Raw genomic sequence first — 19,917 nt, forward strand, 5'->3', positions numbered from 1 at the left:
AATCTCAAGAACTACTGATCCGATTTGAAAAATTATTTCAGCGTTAGATAGGTCATTTATTGAGGAAGGCTATAGGCTATAACATCACGGTAAGACCAATACAAGTGGAGCAGCAATAAAGAATGTTTCAAAATTGGGGTTTAAATAGCTCCATAACTATAATTCAAAGATATTTTCATTTTCTACGTAAGTGAAGTGGGAGGTCAAATTTAGCGTTAAGCCAGAGTAACTATTCCACGCGGACGGAGTCGCGGGAAAAGCTAGTTCTTTCTAAGTTGTTTTTATTACACAACCTGACAAGAGTCGACGCCGCCTGTTAGTTTCCCCGCACAGAGCTGATGATCCATCAAGCCACACCAGTTCCTATTGCAATATGCTTGGAGAAGTTGATCGCACATATCACTGTCGATCACATTGACATCGCCAGCTTGCAGCTCCGGAGAGATATCTGAACTTCCTGAGAAACAATTTACGATTATTGGGTTAACGAAGATTTTTTTTATTGCTTAGATGGGTGAACGAGCTCACAGCCCACCTGGTCGTTAAGTGGTTACTGGAGCCCATAGACATCTACAACGTAAATGCGCCACCCACCTTGAGATATAAGTTCTACGGTCTCACTATAGTTACAACGGCTACCCCACCCTTCGAACCGAAACGCATTACTGCTTCACGGCGGAAATAGGCGGGGTGGTGGTACCTACCCGTGCGGACTCTCAAGAGGTCATCAAGACATATTCAGAAATTGCTCCTTAAATTCGAACAGATGAGTATTTATTCACAGTTCCTTTTCAAGAGGCCTACGAGATCCTTAAGACGACACTAGAACGTTTTTTTTTTTATTTTTAGTAATATTTCCTTTATCATTTATTGCAAATCAGAATACCGGTTTGAAATGATATTTTTAAACTGACGCCGTCTTATTTACAATTTAGATAGCTCGGTAAGTTTTTATAACGAAGTCGACCGTAAGTTTGTAGGCCCATTTTCGCTCAAAAAGTACCTTCGTGTAAAGCACCCCAGCCGGTCACAGTGGCAGAAGTTCCTAATTCCGCTATATCAGGCTTACTCCAGAGACACGAAGGGAAGACATAATTGCTAAATTCAACGTCATGGTCTAATTCCATTAAAGCTATATCGTAATATTTATTCGGCGGATTGTATTCTGGATGGACGATAATCCTCTTGATACCAACGTCGTACTTTTTCAACCTAATTTCATTTTCCTGTAAATTGATAAATTTGTACATTTTAAATTAAACTTTGTATTTACTAGAGGTCCCGGAGTAGTCCAAATTCGTCTATAATTTATTAGAATTGTAAGTTTGTACACTATTATGATTGTATTTTATACTTCTATAATCACAAATTTCGCCAAGACTACACTATAAAAAATATTAACAAAGACAAACCATATTCTATTCTCAATTTGACAACAGACGTCAAGAACAAAAGTTTGACAATAAATAGTATGCATGCGTGTGTGCGTCAAATACATGGTATGTAGTGTGTGTAAAGTTTTCTTTATTGATTTAAAGTATCTTTTATGCATTATTTTAAAATAATATTAGCATTGTGCACTTATTCTCAATATTCTCTATAAGTGTGGAAAATTTCATACTCCTCCGTCCGCGCAATTTTCGTAAAAAGGGATACAAAGTTTTTGCTTCACGTATTAATATTTAGATGATCAAAATAGTTGAAGAAATCTGTATTGAAAACTAAGGACTGATATCGTTAGAAGCTTTAAGGCATTACTCTGCCATGTGTTTGAAGAAACTCTATATACAAATTATGTGAATACTCAGAACGATATATATATTGCCCTTTGTTCTAAAGTTGTTTCTAAAAACTATGTCCCCTTAAGGGCGCATAGCGTTAAATCGTATAAGTCTCGTTGGGGATTGGCTGTGTTTAAAAATGAGCACGCGAATCAAATAAGTTACACCCAACGACTTCATAGTTTCCGATTTTAAAACCGTACTTAAAATATTATGATTGATGGGTGAACGTATCGAAAAGTTCGAATTAATGCATCATCTTTGTCGAAATTGACGAACAAGTGGTGGCAAATTGCTTTTAATAATGAAAAATCTGAGTAGGAGCTACATTTTTGTATATAATTATTTAATGCTGAAGATACTCCCTATTAAGGCTAGCTATGACATTTTCTAAATTGCTCAGATCAGTGAAAGAGCTCTCAGCCCTGCTGTTTAGTGGTTGCCCTCCCATCTTTAGAGATTAGTTTTAAATCTCCATTCTTAAATACAAATGCTGCTCTTCCCTTAAAACCGAAACGGATTACTCGCACCAGAAATAGGCAGCACTATGGTAGCTACCCGTGCGGACTCACAAGACGATATCTTACGACTATTTCAAAATCAAAATTGAGCTTACCACAAAAAATATATTTCTGAAGTTGAGCCGAACGATTTTTGGCGTTACATCCTGTAATGTGGTATCGCTTGCCGAAGCCACAGAGCAATGAGCTGCGGTGAGAATGTAACTGGGACTGATCAGTGACCCACCGCACTTAAATTGCCAGTTATTTCTAACACCCTTCCATCCTATAGCACCCTAAAAGTTGGTTTAATCTACACATTTAAATAAAATTAGAGTGTCAGTTTGTAATATTGAAATAACCGCTTTTTACTACATGCATATGAATATATACGGTACATACACCAAAATAACATTTTTTACAATTTTTGTCTGTCTGTCTGTCTGTTTGTTCCAGCTAATCTCTAGAACGGCTGGACCGATTTCGACGAGACTTTCACTGACCCGTAGCTAATGATATAACGAGTAACTTAGGCTACTTTCATAGACTAGCTTCACCCCGCAGCGTCACCCGCGGTACGAGAATAAACGCGGGTAACATCGCGGGACTCGGCTAGTTTTAAATAAAACAAAAAAGTAAAAAAAATCGATTCGTAATTAAATATAGCCAATATTTGCACACGAGAGAGCCACTGAATGTAAATAAAAATAGCATTTTGCTATTGGAAAATCAAAATGATTATAATAATGTCACATAGTTTCACGAATTAATCAAATTGCGTTATTTCCATTATTCTTCTAATGTCACTAATAAAATTGCTAAGTTGTATTATTATTCACCTTTAATTCTCACTTTAACCCTGCTATGAGCTTAAAAAAATAAAAAAAGGCATCTAAATCAAACTAGAAATCTAAGGCATTCGTAATTAAGAACCTTAGTCAACAACTAACCAGTTTCTTACCAAAAAGAATTTCACACTTGTATCGTACGCAGTAGTAATACTAAACTAAAACATACCATATGAAGAAATTCACCGGGGATTGTATCTCGTCCTCCAACGATTATTGGTATTTTTTTAATGCGTCCAGGATTTGTTTGTTGGCCTGTGATTCGAGTATTATTATCGAAAATGATTAATTTTACATTGATTTCTTTATCTTTGTTAAAATACTAATAAAATTATAAATAGCGAATAGCTTTCATGATAGATTTTTAGATTCGCTTATTATATACATAATCCCTATACAGACAATACAATTTGTGATGCCCATGGGATCTGATAACACCAGTTGCCTAGCGAACACTATAGCGAAATATTTAAACAAAAGTGTGATTTGAAAATATCGGAGATACTCAACGATCTAGTGATACTGGATGATACTGATGACAGTGATGATACTGGATGGAACTCTAGCTACAGCATGTACCATTTTTGGATTCTTGGGGTCATGTCTCAAGGTCTGTGACGAGATTCATTCACAGTACCAAGCTAGCAGTCAGCTTGTTGACGTATCAAGGCAATAAAAAAAAGCATAGCAGACAAAAAAGTAAAACAGAGAAGTTTTAGACATTTAACTTCAGTCTATAAATAATAACAATGAAACACTCACACTTAAAATCTCTTAGAGCTTTTATTGATTTCGTTTCTAATTCCCATATGTACTCCTGACATTCTGTGAAATAAATTGAATTATGTGTTTTTGGATGTTTGGATCACTAAATATGGCAGTTTTTTTGTCATTAGGCTTGTGGACAAGTTCTGGGCCAAACCGGGATGAAGTCGTTGCGGCAGTCCATTGACGTTTTAAAATGAATATCGCCAACCACCTTGAGGTTCTCTTCAATCCATAATATACCATAGCTTCGTGAAAAAAATTGCGACAGTAGTGAAACCTACCCATTAGATCCTCACAAAAATGTTACCGTGACTAATTGCTTAATCAATGCTTTGGTTTTGGTTAGTTTAGTTATCGCTGTTGGCGGTATAAATAGCCTTCCTAAATGAGGCCACGAAGGCGCAATGGTCCGTTCTGGAGAGAGACGTGGCTTAGCGATCCTTTGGTGGCCAATGGATCGTCGAGCTGATACATCTATAGGAACAGTGATGTTTGATTCAACAAAACAGATTGAGATGGCGATAATCACGTTTCTTTGAATATTTCTAACTTTTATTTTGTTTCGTCATTATATTGATGATTCTCATGGAATTACTTACTGACTTCACTAATACGTCTTCCAGGTAGACTGAAATTTGGTTTTGGAGGATCATAAGCGACGCAAGGATCTTCATTTTGGTCGACTGGAGTTCGAGGTGATGTTTGTATCAAGGGTTGGCTTTTTGTATTATTTTCTGCCAGCGTTCTCTGTTGATTACATTATCGGGTAAATAAATAAATCAAAAGTGTTATTTTGTTTTTATTACTGACACCAGAAGCATAAAGTCGGATCGTAACTAAACTATAAAATATTTTAACTATAAAATATTTTTTCTCTCAGTTAAAATATTGTTACGATCTAAAGATTCAAAACAAAACACTGAACAGGTTCTCAGAATTTAAATTCACGAAAGAGTTCACAGAATATTCGTATTCCGTAAATGTAACACGTAACGAGTATTAGTTTACTTTATATCGTTTTTCACTTTCGTATCCTATCGTATTAGCTTCTTCAGGGACGAATTTTTGAAAGTGCCAAAAACATGAATTTAATTTATGACTTATTACGTTGATTTGTTTTACACTAAAATTTAAAGTTAAAAAAAAATTAAGGGATTATACATATTTTTAAAATCCAGATAAGTGGCCCTTTAAAAATAACCGAGGCCAATAACCGAGCCTATAAAAACCGCCGAGGACAGGAAGACGTGGATAAGTGTAGTGCATCGAGTAGTCAACATTTCAAACATGACATGACCGTCGGCAATGAAGAGACCGACTCAGGTCGGTCAAGAAGAAAATAGATCAAGAAGAAGATAAATACATAATTAAATAAAACAAAGGTACACATGTGCCAATTTCTCTGAAGAGGTTAAGCAATTACAGGTGACTCAGTGAGGCTTTTGCAAATTCACCGGGATAGATGGGCGCACTGAGGGCTCAGTCTGGGTGGGGCTTACTAACAGCTGGCCGAGCACCTCAGGAGAACTATTCTCCCCAGCTTCACGATTGCAGCTATCACCGGATTGGAATTGAGACCCTATTACCGGATCGCACATCCAGAAACTTAGCAAGTTAAGTTCATCTATTTGTTAGTATAGAAAAATTTATCAGTGATAAAATTTTAGAGCATACAACTTACACTATGAATATTATCATCAACAGGTCCCCAAATCCATTTGTCTTCGTTCTAGAAAAAAAAAAAAACAAGGTTCTGACCAAAAGAATTGTGGTATTGTGCTACCTCTCATCATTTCACATCCTCATATCACAAACGTTCCAATTCGAATAGTACGTATTTATATATAGGCATCTAAAGTAACTAACTAGATACTTTCCAACTAAAATCGTGACGGGAATTTCTTTCTCATTCACAGCTCGAACCCAATAAGTTTGATCGTCAGTTCTTCCTATCCACTTCTTTCTCAATTGAGATTGAATTAAGCCAAAAAACTTTAAAGCCATCTTTTATTTGTGGACATTGAAATTTGTTACGACCATACTGCAAGGAAAATAAAAACACTCCGTGTCCCAAAATTTACCATCACTTTGTCTGCAGAATGTGAACTGTGTTTTCTGATTAAATATAATAATGGGTTTCCAGATATCAATCAATATTACCGCATACAAACTCTGGAACTCCTTACGATTGTGTTTCTTGAGTTTCATATCTTAATCAGTCTTTGTAAAGAGTGCTACCGATGGTCATTGGCGATGTCCACGGAACTTGAGCACTTCGCTGTGTGGTGCTTAAATAACACCACCCCATCTCTGCGTAGGTGTCATTAAAGATGACTAAAACATTTACCAGGGAATGGGCAGCAGCGTTCTTGATATATGACTATAAGCATACTGATCGCCAATTAACATTTACTAGTATTTTGAGGGTGGACCACTGTGTAATAATACAATTGAGATTCCACTTCATGCTTCAAGGTTTGTACTTTGCTGTCTATCAACCTTAATATTTAGTGGACCTTTAGTTCATCGGTCCATCGAATACGAGAGATCTACTCACGGAGAGACTTTTGTTTATTGTGAAATCCGTTGTTTCATTAATTCGTTCAGCAGACGTTGCAACTGTAACAAAAAATTAATCATGTCTAATAACCTCTCACATAGCACAAACCTTACATAATTATAAGGCGCATGATTGCTTTTTGCTTTTGTTGTAGCTTATATTTTTGTTCATTGAAAACAAAATAGAATTAGAAAATTTCTATGTATGTTTTAATAAAGGGTTTTTTTTATTGCCTTTGTAGACAGACGAGCATACGGCCCACCTGATGGTGAGTGGTTACCGTCGCCCATGGACTTCAGCAACGCCAAGGGCAGAGCCAAGCCGCTGCCTACCGCTTAATACTCTCCACAAGCCTCGTTTGAAGAAGGATATGTCATAGCGCTCGGGAAACACCGTGGAGAGGAGCTCATTCCATAGCCGGATGGTACGTGGCAAAAAAGATCTCTGGAAACGCACTGTGAATGACCGCAGTGGCTCCAGGTAGTATGGATGAACTCTACTCCGGTGGCGGGCGGTGCGATGGTAAAAACGAGACGTTGGTATCATCTCGAACAATTCCTCAGAGCACTCCCCATGGAACATGCGGTACAAAATAAAGAGGGAACCGAAGTCCCTCCGCAGACCCAGAGGCTCCAAACGATCCGTGAGAATGGGATTATCGACAATCCGAACGGCTCTCTTCTGTATGGAGTCAAATGGAAGAAGCTGGTATTTGGGAGCCCCGGCCCAGAGATGAGAGCAGTACTCCACGCGAGGCTGGACTTGTGCTTTATAGAGCAAAAGTCTTTGACGGGTAGTGACGATTGTCCAAGTTCCACCGAAACGTTGACTATTTCTGTGAAAGACTCTGTTTTTTTTTAAATTACTCAGCTCTATTAGTATTTTGATGGATTTAATTGCCAAACAAAAGGTCAAGGTGATCGATCGGCTTGTAAGCACGAATGTGCATACGATCACACTAACAATAATTTCAATTCCATTAAATTGGATAAATAGCGTGAAAATCATTAGTCGCCACCGAAATAGTGGATCAGATTAGTAGTCGGGTTAGAATTTGGCTATCAAAGAATAGAGGATTCAGGGCGAAACAATTCTTTGAAGTGGATAAAGCCTACAGTTTCTTCATTATCGTATCATATCGCAAATACACAGTACAATTGGGTTTTCCCACTCATAATTCTAGATGGTGGATAGCAGAACTACAGTGTAATGCTTATGACTTTTGGTAACACCTTAATATTTGATTGGCTGTGAGTTTGGTCATCCATCTAGTGCATTTATTCGTAAACGTCTTATAAGCTCGCACGGATATCCTATCTACTACCGCTATACCATATAAGGGATACTAAGATCCTATGTCTCAAGGTGGGCTCTGGTAACTACTGAAAACTTGACGGACTATGCGTTCGTTCATCCATTTAGTTAATAGTAAAAAAGATTAACAAATTCAATCAGTAACGTATAACGCGCAAAACAAATTTATACTTTAGATTTTTATAAGCCAGTAATGATTTATGATTCTCGATATCATAAATATATTACTGAATGTTGTAATATTATGCTATTTATAGTAATCATTTACGTAGCCTTGTGGAAAATTTCGGTTCTTAAGTTATAAATAATTTGCAATGAAATGTATTTACTGGGATGTCAAGCTCACAAACAAGCCTTCCTTCTCCGTGAGTTGCATTCCTCATTTCTGAGGGTCGTGACCATCTCCTCCCATTATCCTTCTCAGGATGATGTTTCGCCATCTTCCTCTGTTCTTGGCGGTGTGTATGGCATCGTAGATGATGGTATCCAGAGTGGTGCGGATTTGGTCGGACCAGCGCATTGTATTGACAAGCCTTAACCGGTTACTAAAGGTTACAAGACACATTTCGCCGCGATGTTTTTTATTATTGCCCTTGTAGGCAGACGAGCACACGGCCCACCTGATGGTGAGTGGTTACCGTCTCCCATGGACTTCAGCAATGCCAGGGGCAGAACCAAGCCGTTGCCTACCGCTTAATACTCTCCACAAGCCTCGTTTGAAGAAGGACATGCCATAGCGCTCGGGAAACACCGTGCAGGGGAGCTCATTCCATAGCTGGATGGTACGTGGCAAAAAATACCTCTGGAAACGCACTGTGGATGACCGCAGTGGCTCCAAGTAGTACGGATAACCTCTACTCCGGTGGCGGCGGTGCGATGGTAAAAACGAGATACCGGTATCATCTCGAACAATTCCTCAGAGCACTCCCCATGGAACATACGGTACAAAATACAGAGGGAACCGAAGTCCCTCCGCAGACCCAGAGGTTCCAAACGATCCGTGAGATTGAACCTTTACGCATTTCTCCAGCTGTCAACCCGGAACTTAATAACTTATAATTAGCAAGGGTAATGGTAACGAACTCTAATTTTTCATAATTCGTCTTGGGACTCCGAGTCAACATTACTAAAATAACGTTCCCTTAAAGCATACTTCGAAGGAGAGTCGTATTAATAAATATGAAATCGTCGTGGCCTATAGGATAAGATGCTCGTGTACTCGTATCGAATGATGCAACTGTACCGGTGTTCAAATGCCAACAACAGGGATAATTATTATAATTTTTAATGAAATTCGCACTTATCGTAAATTAACTTATTTTGGCATCAAAACTTTTACAGTGAAGAAATATAGGGTTCCTTCCTGTTTGAAAGTTGGTATAGCCAGTTAGACGAACATGTCGTGGTTTTAGGGAGTGGCAAAGTTCATGTTGTGATGTCTACAAGATCTGATATCCACGTTGAATAAATGTTCCAGTGAAACAATGTTAGGCCAAGTCATCTGATCACTCTAGCGCGCTGGCACCAGGAGGACGGGACGGCGCGTCGGCGGCTGCGGACTGCGATGCGGTCCGCATTTTCGTCGTCGCTGTCGTCGCCGAACATACTGTTGAAGAGCAACCCGGTCGGCGGTGTATCGCGTTCCGACCCGGCAGGCTGGTTCTGGCCCAGCGGGGTATCCCGGAACACCAGCGGCACCGCCCGGGCGGCCTGGTAGGGCCGCCGTACCGCGGAGACTGACGTCGTTGGTCGTCGACTATCGCCTCGACGACCCGTCAGTCGGGCGTCCTCGGGGTGGCGCCGCGTGTCTGGTTGTAGTGTTGACCGCGGGAACCCCCCTACTCTGAACGGGTTCTGACCCCGGACGGAGATCGGACGTCGGGTGTAAGAGTGCAGGGGAGTCGTTTAGTGGGTGGGCCCTAAAATCCTTGGGCCCGCGATCTGCTCTGAACACCTGCAGATCGTTGAGTCTCACATACCCCGCGCGCCCCCTAGGCGCGGGGACCTCGTAGGAGGTTCGGACCCCGGCCAGAAAAAAAAAAAAAAAAAAAAAAAAAAAAAAAAAAAAAAAAAAAAAAAAAAAAAAAAAAAAAAAAAAAAAAAAAAAAGGCATCTGATTACTCTTGCTCTGGACTAAAACTCACCGCGGTAACAAAATCCCAACACGCTTTTAATGTGTAAATTTATAAAAATAACGGGCCAAATTATTCAGAAACTAGCGACCCGCCCTCGCTTCGCTTCGGAAACATTAAAACACAAATGAAACAAAAAAAAAAAAAAAAAAATTGCCTATGTTCATCAGGGACAATGTCGGCTTCTAATGGAAAAATAATTTTTCAAATCGGTCCAGTAGTTTCGGAGCCTATTCGAAACAAACAAACAAACAAATCTTTCCTCTTTATAATATTAGTATAGATATAGATACAAAGTGAATAACGGATAGAATTAACAAACAACAAGATACTAGGAACTTTATTTAATTCGTTCTTTGCATCCTGATTTTTGAGTTGTTCTCGTATTTTTTTATGTTAATATTGCGTTGCGTTGTTACCTTGTTCATTGTTACCTTGAAATTAATAGAAGACAAAAAATACAAAATTTACACACATACCCAATGGAAGCACCACACAAAGTAACGTGACAATTAGCATTGTCGCAGATCACAATCGATATACATTCGACTATCACAAATATTAGCACATAAATTAAACAAATGGTACATGAAAGTACCCTACACACAGTTTAATCGTGAATTGTATGTTGGTATATAACAGGGTTGTTGTTCGAATAAGAGTCAAACTGAGACTGCACTGCGATAAAGTTGATCCGAGATATTATTATTGTAACTAGTGGTCCCGCAGTAGCCGAAATTCGACTATAATTAATTGGAATTGTAAGTTTGTATACATTTTATGATTGTATTTTATACTTCTATAATCACAAATTTCGCCAAGACTGCATTATAAAAAGTAACAATAAAGACAAACAATATTTAATCTAATCTCAATTTGACAACAGACGTCAAGAACAAATGTTTGACAATAAATAGTATGCATGCGTGTGTGCGTCAAATGCATGGTATGTAGTGTGTGTAATGTTTTCTTTATTGATTTAATGTATCTTTTATGCATTATTTAAAAAAAAATATTAGCATTGTGCACTTCTTCTCTATATTCTCTATAAGTGTGGAAAATTTCATAATCCTCCGTCCGCGCAATTTTCGTAAAAAGGGATACAAAGTTTTTGCTTCACGTATTAATATATAGATACTCGAACTTGCTTCTAGTAACCGTTTATTTATAACGAAGATTCTGTTTGTACGTTTTAATGCTGATTTCAAAAAGGTGGAATGTCGTTTGAGAAATTAAAATTTTTTATTTTTTATTTTTAACCTATTTATATACAAATACATATTGTATGAAAACTCTTTTAATACTTTTGTTGCACTACAAAATGATAGCGGATCTATTAATTTTTTTGTTGCTTAGATGATTTAGGCGGTTAGCGTGGTATGGTCAAGTGATGCGTAGAGAGAAGATGAATGTGACTAGGAGATGTATGGAAATGGTAGTGCAAGGTAGAGGGGGAAGAGGTCGACCGAAGAAGACATGGATGGAGTGTTTGACGATATGAGAGAGAGAGGCGATATGAGGTGTTGAGATGACGGCTGATAGAAGAGAATGGAAAAGAAAAATTAACCGTGCCGACCCCAGAGGGATAAGATGGAGAAAAAGAAGAAGAAATGATTGGACGAGCTCACAACCCACCTAGTGTTAAGTGGTTACTGGATATACATCACCCATAGACATCTACAACGTAAATGTCACCACTCACCTTGAGATACGATCTCTAAGGTCTCAGTATAGTTACAACGGCTGCTCCACCCTTCAAACTGAAACGCATTCGGCAGAGTGGTGGTACCCACCCGTGCGGACTCACAAGAGGTCCTACCACCAGTAATTACGCAAATTATAATTTTGCGGGTTTCATCTTTATTACACGACGTTATTCCTTCACCGTGGAAGTCAATCGTGAACATTTGTTGAGTACGTATTTCATTAGAAAAATTGGTACCCGCCTGCGGGATTCGAACACCGGTGCATCGCTCAACACAAATGCATCGGACGTCTTATCCGTTAGGCCACGACGATTTCTATTTATTAAATATTAAATGTACAACAGTAGCAACAGGGAGTTCCGATTTGCTCGGCTGCTCAAGCTGGAATGTACTGTGCGTTTTTTTTTTTTTTAATTCCCCACCTAAGCTGTTAATCGAGTGGTTATGCCAGTGTGACCGGGCGAGATGTATTGTCCGACAATATTCACCCGTATTTATAGTAGAAAGTGGGGGCAATTTATTCATTCATGAATGTTCTTGAATACCGCCTTAAGCAATCCTACTAATCTTATCTTATCTATGTATCTATATATTTAAAAATGAATTGCTGTTCGTTAGTCTCGCTAAAACTCGAGAACGGCTGGACCGATTTGGCTAATTTTGGTCTTGAATTATTAGTGGAAGTCGAGAGAAGGTTTAAAAGGTAAAAGATAAATATGAAAATGTTCGGAATTAAATAAAAATAACAATTTTGTTTTTCCTTTGACGTGTCCCCCGTCGGACGGATTCCTTTTGTTTGTTTTAAGTTTATTTTATACATAAATTTAGGTCTTTTCTTTATCGATTGAGGCACTACAAAGTCTGCCGGGTCTGCTAGTAATATTATAAATGTGAAATTATGTAAAAATGCATGGATGTATGTATGTTACTCTTTCACGCAATAACTAATGAATGAATCCTGATGAAACTTTGCAATAACATAGCTTGCATATCAGAATAGCATATAGGCTATAATTTATAGTGTGAATTGTCCAAAATATAACGTTAAAAGTTTTCGAGTTGGATATGAACCAGCGACCTAAGGATCTACAGACCTACGGATCTACTGCCTATTTCTGTGTATGTACATTTACTGGCAAAAAAAACCATACTGAACCTGATATTTTTTTATTTTTTTCTGTCAGATAATGCTTGGTGTTGCCGTCGCTGTATTCGTCACCTGTGTTCGATATCTGGGTCCAGTTGTCTTCGTCAAGACAAGAGTTATACTTTTTTTTTGTTATTGCTTATATAGAATGGACGGGCTCACGGTCTGCTGTTTGGTGGTCTCCGGAATCCATAGACATTAACCATGTTAATGCGGCCACCCACTTTGAGACACGAGTTTTATGTATCAGTTTTACAGTTACAAAGGCTGCCGAACCCTTTAAGTCAAAACGCATTGCTACGTCACGGCAGAAATAGGTACCTTCCCAGTGTGAGCCCAAAAGACGCCCTACCACCAGTAATTCCGCAAATTATTTTTGTGCGTTGGTTTTTTATCACACAATGACGAGGATTCGAACATTGACACAAGTGCATCGCTTATTACGAATGCACCGGGCGCGTCTTATCCTTTAGGCCACGACGACTACTCATATAACAATACCGGCTGGTTTTACACCGTTGTTATTGTTGTAATCTATGGTTGCATCTAATTTTATAATGCTGATTTATAGTAATCTATGGTTTTTTATTTAAATGTGTCTGTCATGGCTCCCTTCTTTCTCTACCCGATGATATGTAGGCGAAGTAAAATGTCCCTTAGAAATAAGGTGACACTCTACAAAACTTGCATACGCCCCGTCATGACCTATGCAAGTGTAGTGTTCGCTCACGCGGCCCGCATACACTTAAAATCCTTTCAAATTATTCAATCCCGTTTTTGCAGGATAGCCGTCGGGGCCCCGTGGTTCGTCAGGAACGTCGACCTCCATGACGACCTGGACTTAGAGTCCATCAGTAAGTATCTTCAGTCGGCGTCCATGCGCCACTTCGATAAAGCGGCACGACACGAGAACCCTCTCATCGTGGCCGCCGGTAACTACATTCCCGATCCTGCGGACAGAATGGAAAGCAGTCGACGTCGCCCTAAACACGTCATCTCGGATCCTCCTGATCCACTAACGGTGCTTTTAGGTACTTCAAGCACCGGTCACCGTTCTCGTCGAACCCGTCGCTTGCGACGAAGGGCTCGACGAGTAAATTAACTCTCAGACACAGCCCACTGAGTTTCTCGCCGGATCTTCTCAGTGGGTCGCGTTTCCGATCCGGTGGTAGATTCTGCGAAGCACGACTCTTGCTAGGGTTCGTGTTAGCAACATCGTCAGGTTTGAGCCCCGTGAGCTCACCTACTAAAGTTAGGGTTACGCTGAAATAGCCGCTAGGGCTATCAGCTTAGGTAGGAAAAAAAAAAAAAAAAAAAAACCCTTCTTTCCTTTCCGTAAATACATTTGTCTAGAGCACTACTGGTCTCCTTTATTTAAAAACAACCTCAACATGGTAGCAGAGCGTGGTTGTTAAAAAAGAACTCGTGGTTGTTTAAAAAAAAAAAAAAAAGTTGTTATAAAAGTTAAAAAAAACTCGTGATTGAATTAAAGAAGTCCATTGAATTAAAGAAGTTCGTGGTTCAATTGAAAATTGTTTAATAAGAACGTTAAAAAGACCACGTGCAAAATAGTTGGCGTCTCGTCTAATTTAACTCGTTCGACATTATTATCAAGAAAATGGCTAAACAAGCAAAGATAGAAGACATAATGATGCCCATTTTTGATGGTGCAAATTATTCAAGCTGGAAATTAAGGTTAGTAACTTTACTAGAATACAAAGATTGTAACGAGCCCGCCATTTGCATTATGTCTGCTAAGTATAAAAGTCAAGAGGCCGAGTGGAAGAAAATGGATTTAAAAGCAAGAACTATAATAATGAGCACAGTTTCTGATAGACAATTAGAATATATTAGTGAATGTACAACGGCTTACGATATGTTGAAAAAGTTGGACAAAATGTATTTAACACAGTCTACTGCTATGCAAATAATATGTAGAGGAAAACTTGAAGAGGTTAAATTAAACAATTACAGTACCGTAGAAGATTTTTTTGTTGATTTCGAAAAAACAACGAATGATTTCAAAGCGGCTGGTGGGATTATAAATGAACCCGAGAAGATGAGATATTTGCTCAGAGCCTTACCTCCAAGCTACAGTTACATTGGAGATTTTATTGATGTAATTCCAGAAGAACAAAGAACAGTGGATTATGTTAAATCTAAAATAAAAGAAAAAAATATGACAAGTGACCCAGATAAGAAGAGTAATATGAGTACATTCTCAACGAAAACTAAAGCTCAATGTTTTATATGTGGAAAGACAGGTCATCTCAAGAAAGATTGTTGGTATCAGAAAAACTACCAAGGAAGATATTCAACCAGTCAACGACAGCAAGGTCTACAAAGAGGTTATTACAGAGGTGGATTCTATCAAGGTCGTGGCAGAGCCAGAGCTCAAAATCATACCAGAGGTGAGTCGTCGAGCACTCAGCGGGACAGCTCTTCAAAAGAGTCATGGACAGCCCAGGTGTCTAATCCGAAAGTAAATCAGGTAATGGGGTGTACCGAAGGGGATTATGATAATATTAATGAAATTAATTGGTTGTTAGATAGTGGGTGTACCGATCATATTATAAAGAATGATACATGTTTTTATAATTATGTAGATTTAAATATTCCCATTGATGTGAAATTGCCAGATGGTAAAATGTTAAAAGCAACTAAAGTAGGTACTATTAAAATCTATTTTAAAAATGATTATAATGAAAAACACATTGATCTTAAAAATGTATATTTTGTCAAAGATATTAAGCAAAATTTGTTAAGTTTTTCAAAAATAACCAAAAATTGCACTATAGTAGCAAGAAATGAAAATGCAAAAATATATAACCAATCTAAAGAATTAATAGTTATTGCTAATAAAATAGACAACTTGTACTACATAAAAAGTTTTATTTCAAAAATTGACAGTGATAAAATGTATGTAAATTCATTAAAATTAACTGATAAAGAGAAATGGCATAGGGCACTTGGTCATGTAAATTTTCAGTATTTAAACAAATTAATAAATAACAAATTAGTAGAAGGTTTGCCGGACAAGATTGAAAGCACAGAAATGAAATGTTCAAATTGTATTGAAAGCAAAATGACTAATGTACCTTTTAAAAATAATAGAACCAAAACTAATGAAATTTTAGAACTGATTCATACTGATCTAAATGGTCCACATAGCACAACTGGATATGGTGGAGAAAAATATTTTTTGACCTTTATTGATGACTATAGTAAATGTACAAGAATTTTTTGTATTAAAAGTAAAGCAGAAACTGCAAGTTGTTTTATAGAATTTGTTAATTTAGTAGAAAATAAATTTAATAAAAGAGTTAAGAAATTACAGTGCGATAATGGCAAAGAATATTTAAATCGAGATATCTATGATTTCATCAGACATAAGGGGATAGAGCTATTACCATGTCCACCTTATGTTCATGAATTAAATGGGGTAGCAGAAAGGTATAACAGGTCTGCTATGGACATAGGTAGATGCTTAATGAGAGAAGCTAAAATTCACAGAAGATATTGGCCTGAAGTTATAAAAACAGCAGCATATTTAAAAAATCGAACAATTGCTAATACAGTAGAGAATAAAACTCCTTATGAAATATTTTTTGGTATTAAACCAAATGTAGAACATTTAAAGATTTATGGAAGTAGAGTCTATGTAAGGGTTCCAGAAGTTTTAAGGAAAAGTAAATGGGACGATAAAGCCCAACTAGGAGTGTTGGTAGGTTACACTGAGAATGGTTATAGAGTTTTATTAAATAATAGAATAATTAATGCTAGACATGTTCAGGTAGTCGAAGAAAATACTCAATTAATTTGTTTAGAAAAAAATTATAATGAAAAGCAAACAGACATTGAAAATAAAATAATTGAAAGTGATATTGATGAAATTGTAAATGATGCAATTGAAACAAGTTCTAATAAAACTCTGGAAGTTCCTGTCGATGATGAAAATTTAAGTAACAATAAGGATAAGCTTGTAATAGAAAGAAAGTCAAAAAGAAAGATAAGTCCAATTATAAGATATGGTAATCCAGTATCACATTTTATTTATGTAAATTACATTGATGCAAATGTACCAAACACAATTGAGGAGGCCATGAGCTTGCACGATTATAAGCAATGGCAGTTAGCGATGGACTCTGAAATAAATAGCTTAAATAAAAACAATACATGGCAAATTGTTGAACGGCCAAAAGATAAAAAGGTTATAGATGTCAAATGGGTCTTTAAAAGAAAAAGTAATAATATTTATAAAGCTAGATTAGTCGTCCGAGGATTCCAACAAAAGGATTACCTTGAAAATGTTTATTCACCTGTAGGAAAAATGCAAACATTGAAAATTTTATTATCATATAGCTGTAAAAATAATTTATTTATAGAACAAATGGATTTTGAAACAGCATTTTTAAATGGTCGTGTAAAGTCAGAAGTATATATAAATCAACCAAAAGGTTATGAAACTGGAGATAATAAAGTTTACAAATTGCATAAGGCACTCTATGGCCTTAGAGAAAGCCCTAGAGTATGGTATGAATGTTTCAACAATTTTTTTGAAAAGTTGAATTTTGTTAGAAGTAGCTATGATTACTGTTTATATGTAAATAGTGCAAACAAAGATCCAATATATATACTAATATTTGTTGATGATCTTTTAATTTGTTGTAAAGATATAGATAAAGTAAAGCAGTTGAAAATTAGTTTAATGGAAAAGTTTGCAATGAAAGACTTAGGAAAAATCAAAAGTTACATTGGCATAGATATTGACTATAATAATGATAGAAATAGAATGACCTTAAGTCAAACAAAATATATTGAATCTTTGGCTGTAAAATATAATCTGGAGAACACTAAGTTATATGATACTCCAATGGAAACAAACTTAAAACTAGAACAGGCTAAAGAAGTAGATTATAGTATAAAGTATAGAAATATAATTGGTGAATTATTGTATATTAGTACAGGCACTAGGCCAGATATAGCATACAGTGTTAATTACTTAAGTCGGTACCAAGGTTGCTATGACAGAACACATTACAAATACGCAATGAGAATTTTAAAATATCTATATAAGACTAAGGATTTAAAGTTAACATACTATGATAATGTGATAAACTCTGAAATATTAGATTGTATGGTAGACTCAGACTTTGCAGGGGATAATGTAGATAGAAAATCTACTACAGGTTTTGTAATTAGATTATTTGGAAACTTGATTTTTTGGAAAACACATAAGCAAAGCTCAGTTACTAAGTGTTCCACTTTCGCAGAATATACTGCTATGTCAGAAGCAGTCACAGAAATACTTTTCATTAGAAACTTGTTATGTGAATCATTCAATATAGAATTTGATAAACCAATAAAGTTGTATGAAGATAACTCAGGTGCAATTTTGATTGCTAAGTACGGCAATTTTACTAAGAATTCAAAGCACATTGAAGTTCAGTATCATTATATAAATGAAAACTATGAAAAGGGTATAATTGATATTGTTAAAATTGATACGAAATATAATTTAGCTGACATATTAACTAAAAGTTTAGATAAGACTACTTTTTTGAAAAATAGAGCAGGGTTAAAATTATTTTAGTACACACAATATAGGTACTAATCTTTGTCTTTAACAATATTGTAGACGTGAGGAATCAGCATTATAAATTTAAGGAGGCGTGTTGTAATCTATGGTTGCATCTAATTTTATAATGCTGATTTATAGTAATCTATGGTTTTTTATTTAAATGTGTCTGTCATGGCTCCCTTCTTTCCTTTCCGTAAATACATTTGTCTAGAGCACTACTGGTCTCCTTTATTTAAAAACAACCTCAACAGTTATATCAGCTTTAACTGTGTATGTAAAAGGTTATTGACGAGAAGATACGGCTACCCTGACCGAAATAATTAAGATTTTCAATAACTACACTGACTGGTTCGGTGGCGCAGAAGTAAATGCTCCTGATTCTTGCACTGAGGGTCGTGAGTTCGATACCCACATCGGGCCAAAACGTTCGTGTGATGAACCGGTTTTTGTTTGCTCTGGGTATTTATTATCTATATATATATATATATAAACACATATCTCATACCCGATCCTGTGGACCGAATGGTAAACAGTCAACGTCGCCCCAAGCACATCATTACGGATCCTCCCGATCTATTAACGGTACTTTTAGGTACCTCAAGCACCGGTCACGAAGGGCTCGACGAATAAATTAACTCATAGACACAGCCGACTGAGTTTCTCGCCGGATCTTCTCAGTGGGTCGCGTTTTCGATCCGGTGTTAGATTCTGCGAAACACTGCTCTCGCTAGGGCCAGTGTTAGCAACACCTTCGAAGTGAGCCCCGTGAGCTCACCTACACGTTAAGGCGAAGCTGAAATAGCCTCTCAAGGCTATCAGCATAGGTAGGAGAAAAAAAAAAACATAATATACAAGTGTGTTTATCGGTCTCTGGTAATCCATAACGCAGGGAATTCTAAATTAGGGCCGTATGACCGACCGCCTTTGATTTGTTCCCAGTTATGTATAAATGTCGTTCTCTTCGCTGAAATAAACGAAAAACTCGAAAAAATGATAATTTTTTTAAGTGAGGAAAGTGTAATGTTGATCTCAAAATGAACCAAGATAAAACCAAAGTGCTAATGAATGACAAATAGCAGTACTAATAAAATCAGCTTGTATGGCAAATAGTTGGAGTATGTATATCTATCTCGGTAAATCAATATCATTTAAAGACAACAACGATGAAGAAGAAGAAGTCGAACGCTGAATAAATATGAGTTGGAAAAATTCTGGAGCTTATAAGAAATTCTTAATAGCGTCCTTTCCTCTTCACTAGAAAAAGACTGTGTACCTGTATCCTACCGACACTCCTATATGGATGCCAAACATGGACATAAAACACTAAAATAGTAACAAAAATAGCAAACTGTCAGAGAGCGATAAAAAAAGAAAACTGAAATTAAGAAAAATACAAAAGATAAGAAGCGAACACACAACAAAAAGTTGATAGATGCTCTCAGGTACGCTCTAACACAAAAGTGGCGTTGGGTAGACGTCTTGCGAGATATACAGACAAAAGATGAACATCAGAAACAACAACATGGAAAGAACCGATGGGCAAAAGAAGAAGAGGCCTTCCAAGAAGCAGATGGATCGAC

General features: G+C 37.0%; 1 protein-coding gene across 2 annotated transcripts in view; it reads right to left on the reverse strand.

Annotated features, from left to right (window-relative positions):
* LOC105841561 (trypsin-7) overlaps window positions 1-19,917 on the reverse strand; it is a 47,192-nt gene that overhangs the window by 1,001 nt on the left and 26,274 nt on the right. Inside the window, exons 1-9 of one of the 2 annotated variants that reach the window (XM_012689922.4) lie at window positions 10,383-10,752; window positions 6,455-6,516; window positions 5,579-5,626; window positions 4,497-4,644; window positions 3,892-3,954; window positions 3,299-3,384; window positions 2,398-2,577; window positions 1,004-1,226; window positions 294-457 (exon numbers count right to left, since the gene is read on the reverse strand). In XM_012689922.4, the coding sequence (XP_012545376.1) occupies window positions 294-457; window positions 1,004-1,226; window positions 2,398-2,577; window positions 3,299-3,384; window positions 3,892-3,954; window positions 4,497-4,644; window positions 5,579-5,626; window positions 6,455-6,516; window positions 10,383-10,422 (1,014 nt within the window). In that variant the 5' untranslated portion in view covers window positions 10,423-10,752. Of the gene's footprint in view, window positions 1-293; window positions 458-1,003; window positions 1,227-2,397; window positions 2,578-3,298; window positions 3,385-3,891; window positions 3,955-4,496; window positions 4,645-5,578; window positions 5,627-6,454; window positions 6,517-10,382; window positions 10,753-19,917 lie in introns of those variants that run through there. The other variant, XM_062674628.1, reaches the window with a different exon arrangement.

Source organism: Bombyx mori, chromosome 21 (assembly GCF_030269925.1).
Source record: "Bombyx mori chromosome 21, ASM3026992v2".
In the NCBI taxonomy this organism is placed as follows: Eukaryota; Metazoa; Arthropoda; class Insecta; order Lepidoptera; family Bombycidae; genus Bombyx; species Bombyx mori.